The sequence below is a fragment of the Zingiber officinale genome, chromosome 1A (assembly GCF_018446385.1).
Source record: "Zingiber officinale cultivar Zhangliang chromosome 1A, Zo_v1.1, whole genome shotgun sequence".
NCBI classification, from domain to species: Eukaryota; Viridiplantae; Streptophyta; class Magnoliopsida; order Zingiberales; family Zingiberaceae; genus Zingiber; species Zingiber officinale.
Genome location: NC_055987.1, coordinates 126,507,756 through 126,528,877, shown reverse-complemented (window position 1 = coordinate 126,528,877; position 21,122 = coordinate 126,507,756). Strand labels below are relative to the sequence as shown.

At 40.2% G+C, this 21,122-nt stretch overlaps 5 protein-coding genes across 8 annotated transcripts; 3 read left to right on the top strand and 2 right to left on the bottom strand.

The window, feature by feature from the left end:
- The first annotated feature begins 2,421 nt into the window (after window positions 1-2,421).
- LOC122031546 (probable L-gulonolactone oxidase 4) lies at window positions 2,422-5,057 on the top strand. Its single transcript, XM_042590649.1, has 3 exons — window positions 2,422-3,164; window positions 3,310-3,565; window positions 4,101-5,057. Exons 1-3 carry the CDS (start codon window positions 2,457-2,459, stop codon window positions 4,916-4,918), a joined length of 1,782 nt encoding a protein of 593 aa, XP_042446583.1. The 5' UTR covers window positions 2,422-2,456; the 3' UTR covers window positions 4,919-5,057.
- A 519-nt stretch (window positions 5,058-5,576) lies between these two features.
- Window positions 5,577-7,727, bottom strand: LOC122031513 (28 kDa ribonucleoprotein, chloroplastic-like). Its single transcript, XM_042590625.1, has 5 exons — window positions 7,255-7,727; window positions 6,562-6,663; window positions 6,188-6,493; window positions 5,953-6,102; window positions 5,577-5,805 (listed from the first exon to the last, which is right to left on the bottom strand). The coding sequence occupies exons 1-4, from the start codon at window positions 7,657-7,659 to the stop codon at window positions 6,046-6,048; spliced, it is 870 nt and encodes a 289-aa protein (XP_042446559.1). The 5' UTR covers window positions 7,660-7,727; the 3' UTR covers window positions 5,577-5,805; window positions 5,953-6,045.
- Window positions 7,728-7,858: 131 nt separating this feature from the next.
- LOC122031523 (GDSL esterase/lipase At5g62930-like) lies at window positions 7,859-13,231 on the top strand. Of its 2 annotated transcripts, XM_042590632.1 has the most exons (7): window positions 7,859-8,062; window positions 8,575-8,652; window positions 9,448-9,588; window positions 11,655-11,731; window positions 12,384-12,548; window positions 12,702-12,829; window positions 13,089-13,231. In XM_042590632.1, the coding sequence occupies exons 1-7, from the start codon at window positions 7,940-7,942 to the stop codon at window positions 13,124-13,126; spliced, it is 750 nt and encodes a 249-aa protein (XP_042446566.1). In that variant the 5' UTR covers window positions 7,859-7,939; the 3' UTR covers window positions 13,127-13,231. The 2 variants fall into 2 exon arrangements, with proteins under 2 accessions (XP_042446566.1, XP_042446564.1); XM_042590630.1 differs by lacking the exon at window positions 13,089-13,231 and having other exon boundaries at window positions 7,860-8,062; window positions 12,702-13,027.
- Window positions 13,232-13,451: 220 nt separating this feature from the next.
- Window positions 13,452-14,943, top strand: LOC122031538. Its single transcript, XM_042590642.1, has 3 exons — window positions 13,452-13,588; window positions 13,971-14,139; window positions 14,223-14,943. Exons 2-3 carry the CDS (start codon window positions 13,978-13,980, stop codon window positions 14,766-14,768), a joined length of 708 nt encoding a protein of 235 aa, XP_042446576.1. The 5' UTR covers window positions 13,452-13,588; window positions 13,971-13,977; the 3' UTR covers window positions 14,769-14,943.
- LOC122031489 (RNA demethylase ALKBH9B-like) lies at window positions 14,578-20,798 on the bottom strand. Of its 3 annotated transcripts, XM_042590608.1 has the most exons (7): window positions 20,514-20,796; window positions 19,914-20,417; window positions 16,325-16,410; window positions 15,935-16,245; window positions 15,753-15,824; window positions 15,058-15,670; window positions 14,578-14,716 (listed from the first exon to the last, which is right to left on the bottom strand). In XM_042590608.1, exons 1-7 carry the CDS (start codon window positions 20,665-20,667, stop codon window positions 14,711-14,713), a joined length of 1,746 nt encoding a protein of 581 aa, XP_042446542.1. In that variant the 5' UTR covers window positions 20,668-20,796; the 3' UTR covers window positions 14,578-14,710. The 3 variants fall into 3 exon arrangements, with proteins under 3 accessions (XP_042446542.1, XP_042446535.1, XP_042446549.1); XM_042590601.1 differs by lacking the exon at window positions 14,578-14,716 and having other exon boundaries at window positions 14,968-15,670; XM_042590615.1 differs by lacking the exons at window positions 14,578-14,716; window positions 15,058-15,670 and having other exon boundaries at window positions 15,749-15,824; window positions 20,514-20,798.
- Window positions 20,799-21,122: the final 324 nt, after the last annotated feature.

The window sequence follows — 21,122 nt, the reverse complement described above, 5'->3', positions numbered from 1 at the left end:
AGTTATATTGGACTTAAGCTAATAATATTTTCCTTCTAGGGTTCAAGCTTTCCTCTTGAGTTATAGTATTCAAGATTAAAAATTTTAGATGCTCATGGGGTCTAGTGTTCCTCTTTAAGAAAATGTTGATTTTTTTTTTTAAAAAAAATGAATCCAAGCGCCTGGATCATTATAGTCACGCTACGTTTCGTCCACATCAGAGCTTCCCTCGCTCTCTTTCTCTCTCTATATATATAGCTTGTATCCTTATCTTGCATACTCTGGGCAACCCTCACAGGTCTGGGCACTCAGAGCACCTTCCATGCACTCTGATTCACTTTTGAAAATCAGAGCTTCCAAGAGAAAATCTGGGCACCCAGTTCTATGAGGGTTGCCCAAGAATATACAAAATAAGAGAATGCATGTTAACACACACACACACACACACACACACATATATATATATATATATATATGAGTGATCTCTTGCGCGCCCGCACAGTACACAACTGTGCACGTGCGCAGAAGATCATTCGTTTTTTTTTTATTTTTTTAATATTTTAAATTAAAAAAGTCAATTAAAAAATTTAACATGCATTTTCTTATATAAATTTCTAATGCATTAATATATCCTATCTTTTAGGGCTTTATCCTTATAACTGTGTCAGTATCCAAATAGATGAATCTGCCTCCCTTGTTGGACAACCTTGGCCACAATGATTTGTGATCCGGCTGAGATCGGGGATGGGTTAACTCTTTGAGGGATTAGAGCACCATAAACAAAAACAAGTCGGGCACGAGTTGAACTACTGCTGACTAATTAAATCCTTATCGAATCGACAAGTAATTAGAGCACCCTCGTGCAACCAGAATCAGAGATCATCAGTTGTCGACCTAGCTCTTTGAGCCCCGACGAAGATTGGAGGAATAGCGACTGCCGGACGAGCAAGAACTCTCCTATGCATGAATGTTGGACGAGCACGAAAGCTAGCTGCAAACACCTGATAGAGTTAGAGCGCTAGCACCGACTTTGGCCAGATCCCTCCGACACTAAAATCAAATGCAGGGAATAGAAGCAAAGACAAAACAAAGTAGTTGAAGCAGACCAATCTCATTGGAAGACATCACTACATCAGACCGACTCACTCACTGATTTAGTTGGACAGAAGATGCTCAGCGTGCCTTGTGCTCTTAACATTGTTCTTGCCTTTTTGGGTTGCGTAACTTGAGTCAATGATGGATACGTAAATGCTTGTGCACGTCCTCCAGCACCGAAGGAGTTGGCCGATCTGCATCACATAAAAAAAACCAACTAGTGCTAGACCGATCCCGTCCCGTCTTTCCTTCGGCCAACTAACTACTCTCAAGTCATATCCTCTGTTAATTTATTATCTCTCTCCGTAACTGCATCAAACGGATTCGGATCCCAAGCCCATCACCAAAGCACCAACAACTCATCCAAATAAAGTAATGTTATCACAATAATTTCAAGTTAACATTGAGGGACACGTACAAACATTGTAGTTGTTGACGTTTGAAAACACCCCGAGTATGATTATGATACAACGATAAGGTATTCGATGGATTTATAAAGTATCACGGTTTAAAATTCAAGTGAGGACATACTTTATAGCAGACCCTGTCCAAAAAAGAAGAAGAAAAGAATGTTATCCCAATAATTTCAAGGTCTGCTTGAGTTAACATTGAGGGACAGTTGGAGAGGTTTGAAAATGACCTTGACACGATGTAATAGTTGCAAAAAAACAAAAAAAAGAAAAGAGTGGAACTGTCACCTTAGCGGTCCTCTGGATCTGGCTCCACAGATATTTAGAGGAGATAAATCACGGTTAAATTGGACAGGAGAGGTGACTGGGGGTCGAGTGGAATTTAAAACACAACAGACCGAGTTAACACGATGCAGTAGTGATGAGGTGTTGGATGGATTTACGGAATATCATGGTTCAAAATTCAACTGGGTGAAGATAGATTTTATAGTGGCTTTTTAATTGTGGAAGTTGGCTCCCGGACGAATTATCACGAGCGCTTTCTTTCGAATTTACTCGAGGACGAATCAAATGAAAAATCATCTACCTACGGAATTAATTGGGTCTATGAAACTTTTCCTTTGTCCTATCTTTCTTATGCAACCACCAAGCTTCAGTCCCTACTAAAGCTAAAAAAGTACTATTTATATATATAAATATAAATTATTTTTATGTTGGCATAAATTATATATATAAATTATTTTTATGTTGGCATAAATGTTATATATGGAAGTAGAAATTAGGTAAAAACAGATGAAATCTGATATATGGTGGTCTCCTAGCACATCCACAGTATTCCACTATTAGGAGTGAGTAAATTAAGAAATCGAAGTTAGTCATAATTTATCTATTTTTATTGAGATTACTCAATTCAATATACATGTCAAGGGCTATATATGGCAGTAGATGTGTCTGTGGGGTGTGAATTGAATCATGAGAAGGCTCGTCATTGGGGTGGTTAAAGTTGGTCTTCTTTTGCTTCACTACTGTTGCCTTTTAATTCCTATGCTCCATGGCCGCGTTGTGAATTGCAGCCCTCCGCCGGAGCCCGTGCGGTGCGCCCGCGGCGGCACCGCCAAGTGCACCTTCACCAACGGCTATGGCGCCTTCCCCGACCGCTCCGTCTGCTCCGCCGCCGAGGTCGTGTACCCGTCCACCGAGCAGGAGCTCGTCGCCGCCGTGGCCGCTGGCGCCGCCGCCGGCCGGAAGATGAAGGTCGTCACGCGCTACTCCCACAGCATTCCCAAGCTGTCCTGCCCCGGCGCCGGCGACGGCGCCGGGCTCCTCATCGGCACGCGGCGACTCAACCGCGTCGTCGCGGCGGCGGGAGGGACGACGATCACGGCGGAGGGCGGGGCGGTGCTGGCGGACGTGATCGCGGCGGCGGGGGCGGCGGGGGTGGCGCTGCCGCACGCGACCTACTGGTCGGGGGTGACGGTGGGTGGCCTGCTGGCGACGGGGTCGCACGGGAGCTCGCTGTGGGGCAAGGGCGGCGCAGTGCACGAGTACGTGGTGGGGGTGCGCCTGGTGACGCCGGCGACGCCGGCGGAGGGGTACGCCAGGGTGAGGGTGCTGGAGGCCGGCGACCCGGAGTTGGACGCCGTCAAGGTCTCCCTCGGAGTCCTCGGAGTCATCTCGGAGGTACGCCGTCGCCGACGAACACCTTAATCATGGGTTCTCAATATAGTCCCGGAAAATTTACCAAGCGTAACCATGAAACCGGCAAAAGTTTGAGGGGGCAAAAAGTAAAATTCCCGCGGTGAAAATCACCGGACTAAATTTGCAGGTGACGTTGGCCGTGCAGCCGCTGTTCAAGAGGTCGATCACGTTCTCGACCCGCGACGATTCAGATCTGGCGGCGAAGCTCGTCGCTTTCGGCAAGCAGCACGAGTTCGCCGACGTGGCGTGGTACCCCGGCCACCGGAGAGCTATCTACCGCATCGACGATCGGGTCCCCGACGGAACTCCCGGCGACGGCCGCTTCGACTTCGTCGGGTTCCGTTCCACGCCGAACTTGGTGGCGCAAGCCGTTCGGTCAGCAGGTAATTAGTTTAAATGTTTTAAAAAAATGATTTTCTTCTCGATAAATTGCTTCTTCAAAATACTCCCTGTGTTTCTTATATTTTAAACATTTCACCTCTAAGTTTTTGTCGACGCTGTGTGACTGGATTGCAAGCGATCATAGTGAACATGAGGCATCTGACACTTCATTTATTAGATGAATCGACTAATATTAATGATTGAATTGAAAAATAAAATAATGAATGTAGCATTAAAGGAAGCAGGGAAAAACAGAGGACAAAATAACAGGAAATCCATAGATAACAAGTGAGCATTTGGGACTATGGTGGAAATGAGACCGACTAATAAATTTTTTTATAGGATTAAATTGATCATCTTGAAAATTAATCGACTAATTTTGACCTTTGATTTGATCGACTTCGTTCCCTTTCATTCATTCTGCTATTTCTGATTAATTTCCTCCCAAGTAAACAACAGTCAGGAGGTTTTTTTAGAAAAGGATAAAATATAGGGGCGAAATGTAAGTTTCGCCAATGATTTGCTTTCTTTGACCAGAGGAGATCTCGGAGGCCGTCGGAGACGCCGCCGGCAAGTGCCTGAACTCCAAGGTCACGACCTCCGCCATCCGCCTACTCGGATACGGCCTCTCCAACGACGGGCTCCTCTTCACCGGCTACCCGGTCATCGGCTACCAGCACAAGCTCCAATCGTCCGGCGGGTGCCTCCGCAGCCCCGCCGACGGCCTCCTCACCTCCTGCCCGTGGGACCCCCGCATCCGCGGCGAGTTCTACCACCAGACCACCGTCAGCCTCGCCCTCCCCAACGCCTCCGACTTCATCCGCGACGTGCAGAGGCTCCGCGACCTCGACCCGGACGCCCTCTGCGGCGTCGAACTGTACGACGGCATCCTCATGCGCTTCGTCAAGGCGTCGACGGCCTTCCTCGGGAAGCAGCAAGACTCGGTCGACTTCGACATAACGTACTACCGGAGCCGCGACAACCCGATGACTCCGCGCCTCCACGAGGACGCGCTGGAGGAGATCGAGCAGATGGCGGTGGTCAAGTACGGTGGGCTGCCGCACTGGGGCAAGAACCGGAACCTAGCCTTCGAGGGGGCGGCGAGGAAGTACGCCAAGGGGAGGGAGTTCCTGAGGGTGAAGGATGCCTTTGATCCGGAGGGGTTATTCTCGAGCGAGTGGAGCGATCAGGTGCTGGGAGTGCAAGGGAGGACGCCGAGCATCGTGAGGGAAGGGTGCGCGCTGGAGGGGCTCTGCGTCTGCTCGGAGGACGCGCACTGCGCGCCGGAGAAGGGGTATTACTGCCGACCGGGGAAGGTGTACCAGGAAGCCAGAGTATGCGGCCGCCTCCATTGAGATGATGAGTAGGGCAACGACACCAACAAAAGTTAGGAAATTTATTTTAGTTAAAAATAATAATAATTATTAAATAAATGTATTAATTTGTCCGATCTATAAAATTTAGGGCAAAAGTTAAAAGGCCTATTTTTTTTAATCAACCGTCCCATTTTAATTATATATATATATATAAATACATCTTATTATCTATGGACATATTATAATTATAACTACTATATAATATTCAAAAACCATAACTATTATTATATATACTTAATTTATTTAAAAATTCAACCTTATTCATCTACCATTTAACATCTATAAAACCGTAACAACTATAGCACAAATTCAACTTGTTCATCTAATATTCACATTGAAACAACTATAAAATCTTAACTATTATTATATAATATTCACATTGAAACAACTATAAAATCTTAACTATTATCACATATATAGTAGCTATGAGTTCATTGTTACTACAACACATCCAATCAATTTAGAATTTAAATAGAAGATTTAAACAGAAAATAATAATGAAAATAATATTGAAAGTATTGAAAAACAGTTGAATAATTATACCTGAAAATGCCCTTCTGATTTTTGCCATAAAATTTAAAAGTCTTGAACCAAAAATAGGGGGAAAAAATTAAAATGGATTTTAGTACGACATTCATACAAGAAAAGTTTCTTTTTTTTTATAAAAAAAAATATCTTTCACAGAAAATACGTTTGACAATCAAGTTATCAACTAAAAGTAAAAGGATTATTACGACTAGCTAGACATTTAGTTTATCGGGTACAATGTTCTGAAAATCACATGTCAATGCAACTTAAAACGCCTGAAGCTTGTTGTGTATCATGCTAACAACAATTGCACCACCTCAATGAGCAACGAATTCACCCTGTGAAAAATGGAAAACTACCATTAGGATTCGGAATAGAACAGCAATTTATCAAGCAAAGGCTTCAGTGAAACTGATCTAAAGATAGTTACAAGGTTGATAGCACATCCTGAACAATTCATTCATCAGGAATCAAGAAATCAGTACCTGTTACAGTAGCAAACACCATCAACAAGCAAACATGGCATACTACTCCTGCCAAGTATAACAAATGCATCCTAACTGAACACACCAAACTGATCATTGATCCTCACTGTTTATGACTTCCCTAACCACTAATGTTCGCCCATGAAATACCTGCAAGAAATATATATAAAACTGGATATATATGTTTAGAACTACATGCTCCGAATTGAAATGTTACAGGAAACCAGGAAACTACCGATCCATCTGTCTTCACTGCCGCCTTAAGTTCATCATCAGAAGCAAATGAAATAAAACCATAGACGCGGTTTTTCCCTCCTTTGCGATCATAGAGCACCCTAGTACTTAATACACTTCCAAATTCACTAAAATATTTCCTCAAATTTTCAGGTTTCACGAACCATGAAAGGTTACCAATATAGGCTTTGTGTGGGCTCTCAAAGACTATGTTCTTTTTTGGTGTTGTATATAAGGCCTTGATGTTTGTTCTTCCAGAAGTCATATCGGCTGAAAATTTGACACACATTTCTCTCCCACCAAGGTCCTGCAGGAAGACAGGCCGTATATATAAACACAACTAACATGGTAGAAGAAAAGAATTTAAAAGCTTACTGAACCATCCAAAGCAGTCATTGCTGCTTTAGCTTCTTGTATAGAGCTCATTGTAACAAAACCAGAACCTCGGCTAAGACCAGTCTTAGCATCTCTGGATACCTGAAATAAGTCCATGCTTCAGTTAAGAACTAATAAGAACAAATTAAATTAAAGCGTGATCACTAACATCAAGGTTAGGTGGCTCTGGTAAGACTTGAGTGACTAATGTACAAGCTATTAAAAAATTCACGGGAAGCACTTTTGATTCATAGGAAAGCCAAATTGAATGAATCAGTAAAAGAAGTTTCAGTTCTAACAAATATAATTGAATTATCAATCCATTGTATCTTCTTGTAGGCAGACAACATGTGAAAGATACATGTCTAAGAAGTCATTTTAACTGTGAGAACTACTTTCTCCTCTAAGGAACCCATACAAACATAGCTGCAACAACTCAGCAGGAAAACTATATGCCAAGAAAAAGAAGACACTGAATCATTAGGAATTACAGTTTCAGATAAAAAAAAAAATCAATCAAAGATCTTTACAAGGCCAAATCTTTGTAATCAACGGGGAACGATCTGCTTATTACCGTTTAAGAAAATGTCAATTAATTACTGTCAATCCTCATCCCGAAATCAAACACAACCCATTTCCCACAAAATTGGAAACTTGGAAGAGTGGAACATCTGAAAAGGGAGAAGAGTGAACCTCGACCGAAACCACGGTGCCGTAAGGTTGGAATAGATCCAAGAGCTGGGAAATGTCGCAACTCCTGGGAAGATTGCATGCGTACAATTCGCACGGCCGACGCTCCTGTGCGTTCACCTCCTGGGCCACCGCCGCATCGGAGTCTTCTTCAGCCTTCGCTTCCACTGCTGCGTCGAAGGAAGCGCCCAGATCCTCCTTTTTCTCCTCATCCGCAACGACTTCAAGGGCGGCCTCCTTGGCTCTTGCAGGAAGTGGCGAAAGCGGACGGCGACGGTGGGAAATGGAGAGACTAAAATAGGAGGCGGCGTGGAAGCGGAGAGAAGAGGAGGAGGAGGAGGAGGGGAGGAGGAGGAATTTGGTGGGGAAATGGAGGGTTGAGGGTTTAAGGAAGGAAGCCGCAGCCATGCGATCGATTGGAGGAGACAGCAGGGCGGCCGCGAGCTACGAAGATAAGGAGAGGGCGGAAGAAGGAGAAAGGGCGATTTTGTAAAATATAGAGAAATTGGGGGATTGATATGTCATTTCCCATCCTCCGGGCTGGGCCGAACTTGGGTTTGAGTTTGGGCCGACAGCCGGTTTGGTTCGAGGGTCTCTACTTTCTACTACCACCGCCATCACCGACACCAAACACACCGATCTGTGTCCGGAGATTTCGGCGGAGCGGGCGAAGAAAGCGGAGGACAAGATGCCGATCGGGGCGCCGGAGAAGGCTAGGCCGCAGTTCGTTCTTTTTGGGGATTCCATCACAGAGCAATCCTTCAAGCTTGGCGGGTGGGGGGCTTCGCTTGCGAACACCTACTCGCGAAAGGTTACGCTCTTTTTTACTATTTTTCTCGTTAACGCGATCCTCCTATTGCGAGTTTTCTGTATGGATCCGATCGCAAAGTGTACTAAATCTTCGGCATCTGTTCCTTTATAGTTGTCAAACTAGAAATTCTTTATTTTTCTTAAAAATCTTGGTCTGTGGATGCGATGAACATTCTATGCCTAATGGTTTCTTTCGTAGATAGTGGACTTTTCCTTAAGAGGGAGTAGTTTATTCTCTACTATGTTGGCGGAGAATAATAGGTTGCTTATTTCCAAAATTTGTGATTGTTGGGGCCTCTTAAATATACATCAATCTCTCTTGTTTAATCATCTTCTGGTATTGCATCAGAAAGTTAACTAGAATGTAATGTAAATGGAGAAGTACATTATAGAAAAGTTCAAGACAATTATGGTGTCGTCTTAGAATATTTAGATTTAACTTCATTTGTTCATGCATGTTCTTTGAATTTTCAGCTGTTTGTCTTATCTGTTTACATCTTTCTCAATTTCAAGGCTGATGTAATTGTAAGAGGTTATGGTGGCTACAACACAAGATGGGCTCTATTTTTGCTTAATCACCTCTTTCCCCCGGTATGTCTTTCATTCTCATTTGAAAATATGCAGTTATGTTTCACCACATTTTTTCCATTGTTTTAGTTTTTAATTGTCTCTTTGGACCAAACTATTCTATTAGTTCAGGTCCACCTTACCAGACATGGGGAGGACTAAAATGGTTTATATTTATTTTAATTCATACAAAACAAATCAGAATATGAAAAATAAAAGAAAAAAGAAGCATTATCACTGGGATGAACTCAATCAATTTATGTATATATTTCAGCTATTTGCACAGTCAATACATATTTCAGCTGTTGGCAAATGTTAGAAACTTAATCATATTCCATTTTATTATGCCTTATTTGGTATTATAGATTATTTATTGTTGATATTAGCAATTATTTATGGTTATATTATTTTAAGCGATGAAGGGGAGCCTTGGTGCAACGGTAAAGTTGTTGCCATGTGACCAAAAGGTCACGGGTTCGAATCCTAGAAACAGCCTCTTGCAAAAAGCAGGGTAAGACTACGTACAATGGATCCTTCCCCGGGACCCCGCATGGCGGGAGCTTCGTGCACCGGGCTGCCCTTTTTTTTATATTATTTATAGCGATAATTTTCTTAATACAACCATGTATTAGTCTGACAACGCATCTAAACTGTGTTAACTATTAACTAGATCACGTGCCTTGCTTACAGTTTTTGGAACTCAAAATTTAAATAATTCTAAGTACCTTTGTCTTGTTCCCATCATCATATGGATCTTGTTTATGCTAATTTATGTTCTGTGGTGAACTGAAAGCTTTATTCTATGTTTCCACTTTCCAGAACTCCTTGACACCTCCTGCTGTGGTAACTATTTTCTTTGGTGCAAATGATGCAGCATTGTTGGGACAGACAAGTGAACGACAATATGTTCCTCTTGAAGAATACAAGGAGAACCTAAGAAAAATTGTCAAACATTTGAAGGTTACAATTCTTTATCTGGAGAAGTGCAATTCCCTCATCAAACATTTAAATGCAATTGTGTAGAAAAGTAGCAAATAGATGCAGCTCGAACATATGATAAATGGTTAACTCATAAATCTATCAATCTTTGAATGGAATATCAAATCTATTACAATATTAAGATTTTAGTTCTAGACAGATTATGTCTTCTGTCTATCTGCTGTTAATTTGGTGACATGGAGCTGACATGGCAGAATGTGAGATCAGTCAATCTGCCTACATAGTCTTCTGACTGGGTACCAAATACAATCATGCCAACGTAGTGAAAAAAAGTACTTAGGCGGGGTCGATTATAAGGTTAGGGCCAACTTTAGAGATAAGTGTTAAGAGTTATTTTCCTCTTAAATTGGTGGCATGGCATGGCTGGTACCTAGTTGACGAATGGTGTTAACACTAACCTGGACAAAAGAATGCAGAAGGAATTTAAGGTAAAGCATAAAAGTTTGATATATGTTAAAACTTTTAATTTTTATGAGATTTGAAATTCCATACAAAAATAGTGATAAATTTTTTAATTAACCTATGATAAAATTAATGAAAAATATGTAAATATATAATTCAAAGACAATTGATAAACTCTATAATTTGACAAGTTAAATCAATTATAATTGACCGTCAAGGAATAAAAGCAAGGGATAAAAGGATGTAGAGAAAACTTCAGTCTTGCATAGTTCAAATGAGAGATAACATCCCTAGAGTCTACACGACATCGTTAACAGTGTACTAAATGACGATCGAGACAACCGCCTAAGCTCCACCTAGGTGGGAGGCGGGCATCAACCGCATCGCCTTTGTGTAAGGTGGTGCTTTAGGCGGTAACTCACCTCCCTCCACCACCGATGCACTTGGAACCACTATTGTCGCCGCCGTTCTACCACCACAATGCGTCCGGACACGTTGGGCACGACGATGAGTTCAGAAGCGTCGACCGAGCTTGACGATGGGACCGGACTAGGCGTCAGGGCCCTGTGATGCGTTTCCCGGGCCCTGTGATGCGTTGCCCCGGCCCTCGCCCGGGCCTTGTGATGCGTTGCTCGGGCCCCGTTATGCGTCACTCATGCCTCGTTATGCGTCGCTCGATCCTTGCGAAGCGTTGCCCATGCCTTGTGATGCGTTCAGACGCATCGCCCGAGCCCGGTGACACGTCCCCACATGTCGCGCAAGCCTGGAAGCGTTGCCTAGGTTAATAATTTTAATCTAACTTCTAATTATGATTGAGATAATTTAAATAAACTTAATTAAAGCATAATTTTTAATTAATATATTTTATTAAAAGTAAATATTATAAAGAATAATGATTAATTATAATATTAACATGGGGACGGGTTGTGAGGGGTGCCTAGGGTGAGCGTAATCACCTTTGCTACAATGATTATTTATAATATTATATAAAAAAAATAGTAAAAAAATTCTAGCACCACTTAGGCACTGCCTAGGCAGTAAGTGGTAACTAACTACCACCGCCTATACACTGATAGTTAGAACTAGCACGACTAAAATGATGAAGAAATGCAACTATCACTTTCTTAGTTCTAATTATTCCTTTAAAATCTATGCTTGAATATTTGCGACAGTAGCAGTTATGTTTAACAGAATTTATAGATTTCGTCAAGGCTATAAATATAAGGTTCAAGTGTATATTCCAGACAATAAATATCCATAGGATATAGTTGTTTATGGTGATATCCATATTTATCTGGACATGCTTAGATAAGATGCTCATTGTATCTGTTGGGCTAGAGGAAATCAAACTTTGTGGAGTATAAATGCTAGACTTTGTGCATTGACGTTTCTGTAATTTTGTTATGAATTGGTTGGTGGTGTTATATATCCGAAAAGTGTAGATTAGCTTTAAACAAGCAATAGTAAACCATCTGTTGAGCTAAAGTTTCAGTTTCGCTTCTTGCATGTAACAGGTATTAGTTTTTCTGATTCATGTTTTGATGACATTCACTAAATATTGTTGAATGCTTTTGTTATTCATGTATGTTTTCCTTCCTGATCTTGTGCATAATCTGATATTTTAGGATTGTTCATCCACTACACTGGTAGTACTGATCACTCCACCCCCAATTGATGAGGATGGGCGGAAGGAATATTCAAGGTTGGTTTTCTTCTTAATTCAGCTTTACACAATAAAATAGCATATTCTGCTGTAGCATGTTTGTATAACTAGTAAGTTCAAATGCATGCTGCAGGCATCATCTCTGTTTGGTTTCTTTTCAAAACATTTTGAATTCATAGGATGCGTAGTTCAACACATCCTGTTGAGGAGTTTGTTTGGGTAATCATGCAGTTGTCTGTTCATAGAATTAATGCAGTTACATTAACGCAGATAAACAATACTCAGAATTAGATTAATTAACTGGTTCAAACAAAGGATTTTTGTTTCTTTAACGTTACTAAATCTGGCCCAACATGATCAATCTGAAACACTCCACATCTTCAATGATAGCCCAGATCAATTTTCGATCTGGTGTGCTTGAGATATATTGCAGTGTATATAGTTGGTCAAATTTGAATTTTATACTTGCCGAAAGGAAACATTCAGATATGTGATGATGGAGTGTAACCTCACACACAATACCTTTCTTTGTATAAATATATATATATATATTTTTAAATTTATTTGCAAAGCTGTCCAAGTTATACTCTAGTAAACACTTATATTTGTTCATCAAACTGCTTTATTTAATCATGTAATGCAATATTTGGTCTGTAATATCCTGACATTTAGCTTCTTTTTCACGAATTAGATCCGTATATGGTGAGAATGCAATGAAACAACCAGAAAGGACGAACGACAATACCGGCACTTATGCTAGGCAGTGTGTGGAGCTAGCTAAAGAGTTGAATGTTCCCTGCATTGATCTGTGGTCGAAGATGCAAGAAACAATAGGATGGCAGGAAAGGTTTCTAAGGTAATTTGCAATAGTGCTTCACAAGTTTAGGCCTTTTTTTTTACTGTCTCAAGTTGTTCTCTTTATTTTTATTGTTGATGTTCTTGCCAATAGTCTTCGAGTAATACGAGATTACTAAAGCAAGATACCCTATTTGTTAAATCATTTTTACAGTGACGGCTTGCACCTAACAAAAGAGGGCAATGCAGTGGTCCACCAAGAAGTGGTACGAGTACTCATTGATAACCATCTCCAAGCTGAAAGAATGAAACACGATTTTCCTCACCACTCGATGATCGATGGTAATCACCCTGAAAAAGCATTTGCAGCAGAGAGCTAGGATCTTTATTTACCTCCCATGACAGAGTCATGCAAATTCTTCAAACTTTTCATTTCATTTTATTGTGCTAATTGGTCGTCATTCCAACATTCTGTTGAGCTTGCGCTATACGTTGTCATGGCAGAACAAGTCTCAAATAAATTCAACTATTTGCGAGCTAGAACTGTGATTCATCCAATTCTTTGGCGTGGCTTTTATTCCTTATCATCTCCCTGTTTCAGGTTGGGCCACAGTTGAAAACGGATGCGGTCGAGTTTGACCTGCATGGTTTTATGACCTGAAAGTTCCGAAGCTTGATGCAGTGCGATCGATCGTGTGAAGAAATGGCATTAAAGCCACGTCACGTCTTTGAATTAGTGGATGATCATAAGAAGGATATCGTCCGTCTCAAGCCTCTTGCACCATTTGGGATGCAGATTTATTATTATTAGGCGGAAATCAATCTCAATGGGTGTATATCCTTGAAGATTTTTTTTTCCATCACCTAATCACTTGACTCGGCTCCCATAATTTATCTTTTTTCACATCTAGAAAACGGATTCTGAGGGGCATGTGGATGGAGCATAATCCTTTACTATTGCAACATTTGAGATGACAATATACTTGCACAGTGGAGGGTAGCCTGGCATGCACTAAGCTCACAAAGCAGCTTTCACTTTTGGGCACACTTCCAGTTCTCCACCATCAGATAATTACTTGCATTCTAATTTCATTTCCGAAGGTTAGAATTCACTTTGCCATACGAGGAAATATTCCAATTTGCTGCTGCCTCAGACAGTCAGACCCACTATCTTCTCTTCCCTTTCCTCGGAATAGGTTTCAACACCATGTTATAATCTTTTTTACTCTTCTTAAGAAATCCAATTAATATATTTGTTTTTTTTTTAATTTTACTTTAATGTATTGAAAAGGGCAATGGATAAGTAAGTTTGCACTACAAGGAATCATCTTGGAACCATCATTTCATTTCACATTTCTCTCTGCCACAGAAAAAGACCAAGTTGTCTACTTACTAGAATTTTTTTTTTTTTTAATGTTGGCACTAACTAAATCCTCTCTTTGTAGTTATGCTCATGTATAAATGTTTGGCCTTTGAAATCCAGATTTAACATGACGAAAGACGAGGTGGATTACGTTTTGGTTCCTTTTGGCCTTGCAGTGATGCTGTGTTACCATCTCTGGCTCCTCTACAGGATCCTCCACCGCCCCACCACCACCGTCATCGGCATCAACGCCGTCAACCGCCGCATCTGGACTCGAACCATGATGGAGGTGCATTCCTATAACGGTATTTATTCATTAATTTTGTTAGTAGAATGATTGCTGTATGTGCGCGTATATGTGCATACACACAGGATTCGACGAAGAATGGAGTGTTGGCGGTGCAAACGTTGAGGAACAACATCATGGCGTCGACGTTGCTAGCGTCGATGGCCATCACACTCAGCTCGCTGATTGCGGTGCTGATGACGACCATGGCCGGCAGCGGGGGGCGTCAAGAAATAAAAATAGTAGTGGGGGACACGAGCGAGGTGGGTCGGTCGGTGAAGTTCTTTGCGATCCTGGTGTGCTTCCTGCTGGCATTTCTACTCAATCTGCAGTCAATCAGGTACTACAGCCATGCCAGCATGCTGATCAACGTGCCAGCAGAGCGGCAGCGGCCAGAGGGGGCGGAGCTGGCAGTGGAGTATGTGGCTGCGACGGTGAACAAGGGAGGATACTTCTGGTCGCTCGGCCTCAGGGCCTTCTACTTCTCCTTCCCACTCTACTTGTGGGTCTTCGGCCCCATTCCTATGCTCTGCTGCTGCTTCCTTCTCGTCTTCATGCTCTACTTCTTGGACGTCTACTCCTGCCAGATCCACCAACAACAGCAGATCATAAAAGAAATGGAGAGGAATTAGTTAGTAAACAACAATCTAATCTAATGGAGGAACACTTTAATTGTATTATCAAAACATATTATTTTTTTTTAAAAAAAATATTATTTATTTATAGTAATTCTTCGTGTTTAATCAACTTACGCCAACACTTGAGATAAGTATGTCATGTAATACAAACACTGGAGTAAAGTAAAGAGAATAGCGTCGAGGCTGGAAACAATTCGAACCAATCAATCTCAACTAAATATATAAATACTGGATGTTAACTGAACAGCTTCCCGGACTAACCATCAGACAAGTTCATTCTCACCTTCTGCCGCCCTTTTGAGTATCGTGAATGAACTCGGGAATCATCCTGAGTTGGCAGTTGCGGCCCTTGGGTTAACTCATCTTCTTCTGTTATTCTGCGATTTATGATGATCCTGCGCTGCAAAAGCCTAACCGTCCTTCCGTTTGGTTCCGTGTTATCGTCGAAATTGTGATTGTCCTCTTGTTGTGGATGGCTTGTTGGGGTCGTCCACTCACTATCATCGTTTGCATTCGACTGGATGCCTCGTCTGGGCCTCCTTGGCTTTGGCTCAATCTTGTAATCTGAACTGCTGCTCCCTCTTACAAAACTACCGCTGCCACTGTGACTTGGTGACTGGCCATCCCAATTTCTATGAAAGCCTGCATCGCTAGCGTGCTGTTGCCTGTCTTGGAAATTCTGTACCTGTTTAGTTTCACGGCGCCTGCCCTTTCTATTTTCTCCTTTCTTGAAGCTTTGACTCTCTATTTCCAGTTGCGTGTACTTCTCCGGACGGGGAGATCTGCTAGCTTCTAACAGGGGATATTCAAGTGGTTTGATGTTGTGCAAATCTGATTCCGGTGTAAACCCAATCGGCCATTTTGACTCATCCATTTTTCTGAATGTTATAGAAATTCTGTAATTTCCAGGGGAAAACACACGGGCAGTCAGTTCCCCGACCAAAAGGAAAAAGGATATTTAGATGGAGTTGAACTTACCTTTTGGTTGTAACAGCTGGGACACAATGCTTTGCTACGTCGGCTCCATTACCATTGATAACAAGTACCGACCTAGACAAGAGAGGAAACAAAGGATCAGCCAGGAAGAGATACAAATTCGGTGGCGTCAAATGTAACAAGTCGATCATAAATTTATGGTATGCATTAATTATTGAACTTACCCAACTGGCAAGGGGATTGCAATTGGACCTTTGAAGTCGCCTGGCCTGACAATCTGTAATTTTGATCCAAAGACTATACTGCACTCACTAAGAAATGACACAGTACAGAATGGTCGAACAAAATCATGGCTGTCGATATGAGGTGGTATGCAGTCTCCAGGTTCATAGATATTGACAATACAGCTGTCAGGGATACATGTTGTTGGAAGCACATGCCAGCGAACTAGCCGTTTTATTATCACCTTGAAAAGTTGAGGAAATGGATCAGCAAGGACTTTCTTCATAATGCCTGGAGGATTTCCATTCTTATCCTACAACAAAATACTTATTAGTTTGATCAAATCTTCTCTCCAGAAACGTGTACACTCAAAGAAAAAAAAAATACAGTACCACAGCGTAATTATAGCAGCATCCGAATTGAATTGTCACTCGTCCTTTGCCACGCATCCATTTCGGTGGTTCAGCATATGTGTGTTCTACAAGTACAAACGTTCATGATGCAATCAGAAACTTGCATGGATGTGAAAGAAAATAAAAATTAAAAGTTTAAAACATGATCTTAAGTAGTGACGAGTATACCAGAATGCAAAGGATAATCCAATTTCCAAAGAACAACCCTAGCAAATAATTATCAGTGATGTAATGCTGAAGTGCAATTCTCTTCAAGATAAGATGATTAATTTAAGTATCAAAGTCACCCTTAGGAATTAAGATTCTAAAAAATTGTAATGTGAAATCCTGAAGAAGACAAAAAGGGAATCAAGAATCCGAGTCTGAAATATTTGTACAAATGGAATTGTCAAGGATATGGTAAAGGCTGCTTATTAAAATATGACTAACTATATTGCTCTTGCAACAGAGGTTTCAGTTAAAACTAAAAGACAGATTACAGCAATCTTTGAGCCTATTCTCTCAGCGTTTATAGTAGTTTAGTGCTTAATTAAGTGAAACAGTTACTTTATTTGGATCATCAAAATGAAGCTAAAAACAATTTTTATACTGACCTTATTGCACAAATTACTCAGTTGATGGAAAAGAAAATGAACATTGTTCATACTGACTCTTAAAATAAATACAATTAGAATGCTGGCCAAATATGCTTGAAAAGATTTCAAACTTGATTATTAGACAGTACAATTTAGCGAGTTTATAAATTAATTTTACAAGAGACATTCCAAAAGAAACATAGGCTGAGTTTTTCCTTTAATGAATTGAGTTAGGTAGGGGATTTGAGAAAAGGACCATGAAGTATATATATAAGCTTATCTCACTAAACTATATGCAAGGTTTAATCACTATGAATATCCAAATCTTCAAAATTTGCTTAATTGCAGACAGCAGCCAACATAATTTCCTTTACAGTTTTAGTAGATTTAACCTGCCTAACCACAATTAATTAATGGTCTTGAACATATATATATCAATTTAATTTTTTTTCTCATGATCTCATCTATCATCCATTGGAGTTTACATAATTACACTCAGATAATACCATTCTTGTTTTTATCTTTTCTAATAAACTCACAAATTCATTTTAGCATTTACATTCTGTTATTCTAAAATTTTAAGCATATTATTTACTAGCTACCCAACATTCCAGTCCATAAAGTATGGTTAGTCATACCAGTCATATAAAGTTTTATTTAATCTTAAGAACACATCACGATTGTAAGATTCTTTAACATCTTCTCTATTCCAATCACTCACTCTTTCTATTCATGATTTCTTATTTAGTTATTTGGCACCCTAGTTTAGTCCCACAGAAAATTGAGTTAATGAAAGGGTTTATTAGCCTAGACAAATGAACTACAACCATCTTGAGCTTAAGAATTTTGAATAAATGGCTGAGCTTGACAAGTGTCATTTTCTCATCTAGAGACAATGACAAATCAATTAAAGTGGATGTTATCTTAGGTACAAATACAATCATGTTTGTCTCTTATTTTTCTTAAAATCCATATCAAACAATGATAAAATCCTAAAGAAATTCTAAATTTGCAGTTTGCTCTTTGTTCCTTTTTCCAAATTTAGAGGCTCTGGGTAACTTTGCATTCACCAATGCTCCAAATAACAAAAGGATAAAAAAAAGTATAGGATACTTATTTCTTACTCATTATAAGGGACATCCAAAAGACATGATGACAGACACTTTATGCTATGTGAAGGACAAAGCTTAACGGTACTATTATTTTTCCTAACACATTGGAAATGATGACCTAATTAAAGATGTTTACAACTCATTTATAGTTGAGTTCTCCTAGGTGGGGGAATGATGCAAAGTGAAAATTAATTTTAATTAAATATAACTGATTTTGATAATTATATTAATTTGGGTGTCAAAATTTACTAATTTAGTAACTTTTAATTTGGCAGAGATCATTTTAATTTGGTTATAGTTTAATGGGTATCTTTTAGCACAGGATGGTTCTTTGATTTGGTAAGACTTTAATAGGACTGTTGTGATGGTATTTCATTCCTAATTTAGTTGGTATTAATTTATAAAAGCAGTGACATGCTTATGTAATATTCAAGTTTTTGTTGATAAAATTGTATCCATTATCTTAAGATAGTTACCTCTTTGTTTCATCAATTTATATGCCATATTCCTTAGTGGTTCGGGTGTTCAATATTAGTGTTGCATCAATTTTTCCCAACCTTCTTTCTTTCTCTAATTGTTTTCACACTATGTAGGAAAAGACATAAGGATGTTGACCTAACCCTATAACAAATACAATCAAAATCCATACTTTTATAGTTTTCACATTATTTACGTTTTGCTGATAAGGCTTAATGCAATGCTTAACTTTTTTGAAGAAAGCTCAGAAGTGATGTTGAAATTTTAAAAATAAGTATGCATATAATTTTATATGTTTAAAATTTGAACACTTATAAAATATGTAAGATTAAAAAGAAGAAAATTAATTTAATTCAACTCAATCCAAATTATCTTTCTTAACCTGATTTAAATTCTCTTAGAACGTCATGGGCTAGCAAATTAGAACCTTGAATGGAAATGAAAAATCCTACCAATTAGCTTCTTAAAAAAGGATAATTGATATTTAATCTAACCCAACTATCATGAAGTCTTGTTTCTCTATCGACATAACTCACAATGACAGGTCAGCATTGTGTAGAAAATTAAATATTTCTTACAATTAGCAAAGTGCTCAAATATGCTAGAGACAAAAATTAAGCTCAATCAATGATGTACATACTAAAAAGAACCTAATGGATCATACATGTTCTTTGAAAAAGATTATGTAATCAGAATCAAACCCATCACCTTTGAGCAGAGACAGACTAAATCACCAACTAGTGATTCCCTTAAACCTTCAGATGACTTTTAACAAGTGTAGTTAATTTGTTTCCATCCTTCTAAAGACCAAAAATAATCTAAGCAATTATGTGTCTGATTGCAATAGAAAATTGTTTAACTTCTGAATACGTCACACCCCTAGGTACTGTCTATGAGACCCAGCAACAATTGAAAGGACTTACCAGAAAAAAATGGCTCATAATCATAACTAGAAATCAAGAATTCAAACAGCAATTTTATCTGCTTCGAAAAAATAAAATAAGAATCATGTGTGCACTATAATCTTTTCTGGATCAGTGTTGATACTATTAGTTCAAGCGAACAAACAGAAAGCACAGATTGATATACTTGAGCACAGAGAAGCTGTTAGTCGTCCAAGAGGGTCTTCAACATTTATGAAGTGAAACTACAAACCATGTATCAACCATATATTTGTTAAGTCAGCACAATATTTGTGCTGGGTAGGTATTTGGACAAAAACTAATAAAAGAACAATATGGCTTGATGATGATGATTGCTTCTCAGTTCTCATATCTATTGATCTTTTTTACATTATTTCTAAAACGGTGTCCAATTTCCATTAGGGTTCTTGAATCATTAGCTTAGGATTGACAATAAATAAATAAACACTGCTTAAAGCTAAGATTTTTATGCTGCACTCACCTCCCAACTCATGATTCTTCCCTTTCTCTTGCAGCTCATAGACCAGATCCACAATTCTTTTCTGCTCGGCAGCGCTGAATACTCCAGTATGCAGCTCGAGGCCATTGAGGATATTAACGATCTTGTCATTGACCCTCTCCAGGCATATGAAATCCTTCTTCCTGACAACATTCCTAAAGCGTATTTCTTCCCTCTGCTCCCTCGACAATCCCGTCTCCTTCTTCGCAATCTCCCTTTTAACTCTTGCCGCTCCCTCAATCGAAGTTCTCCCTGACTCCTCCGTCTTTTCCTCCTGTGCCGCAGCCTCCTCGAGCTCGTCTTCTTGAGCCATGTCGGCCCAAGACATCCGGATTCGAGGCGACTCCGGCGAAGACGTCGGATCCGGGTCCCACCCAGTTGGTTGGGCATCGGGAAAGGGGGCAGCGAAGCTAGCGGAGGCATAAGACGCCTGATCCTCCGTGGTAGTGGACCCGGAGGCATCCGCGTCGGCTTCGGCAGCAAACCCTAAAGAAGAACACCACCCAGCGAACTAAGTAATCTAGCATTCTTCCAAAGGGAAAGGGAACAACAAATCAAGAACCGGGAAGGGAAAGGCGATACCTGGGCGAAGGGAGTCGATGCGGCCGCGGAGAGTGGCGGAGCAGCCGTCGCAGAGGGATCGGGTGAGGAAGGGAAGCCAATTGGTGAGGAACTCGGCTGCGATCTCCAAGTCTTTCGGATCGAACTGTTGGAGGAATAAATCGTCGTCCTCCATGAGCAGCTGTCTTCTTCGTTCAACAAACACTTCTTTCTCTCTCTCTCCCCTCACTCTCTCTGTCGTTTGAGTTCTTTATTTGGAAAATTTGGATTAGACCGAATGATCAGAATATCTTTACTACTCCCACTAAATATCGCGAAGTTTCAGTTTGGCCTCCCCCGTATATATTTGACCTCCCCGTATATATTGAATAGTTTGTAAAATGAAAACAAGATACTCCTATTTTATGTTAATTCGATCTAAGAAAAAGGAATATTTCGGCTATAGCTTGTTGATATTTTCCCCTTTGTTAAAATTGCGATTTTACTTTATTATTCTCTTACTATTTTATTAAAAATTTCTCCTCTTTACTGACTGATCCGGCGATAACGATGGAAGACTCCCTTTGAAAGAAGTTAATGTCACATAAAGGTCAAAGGTCCGACCGGAGAAGGGGATGCCGACCGGACGAG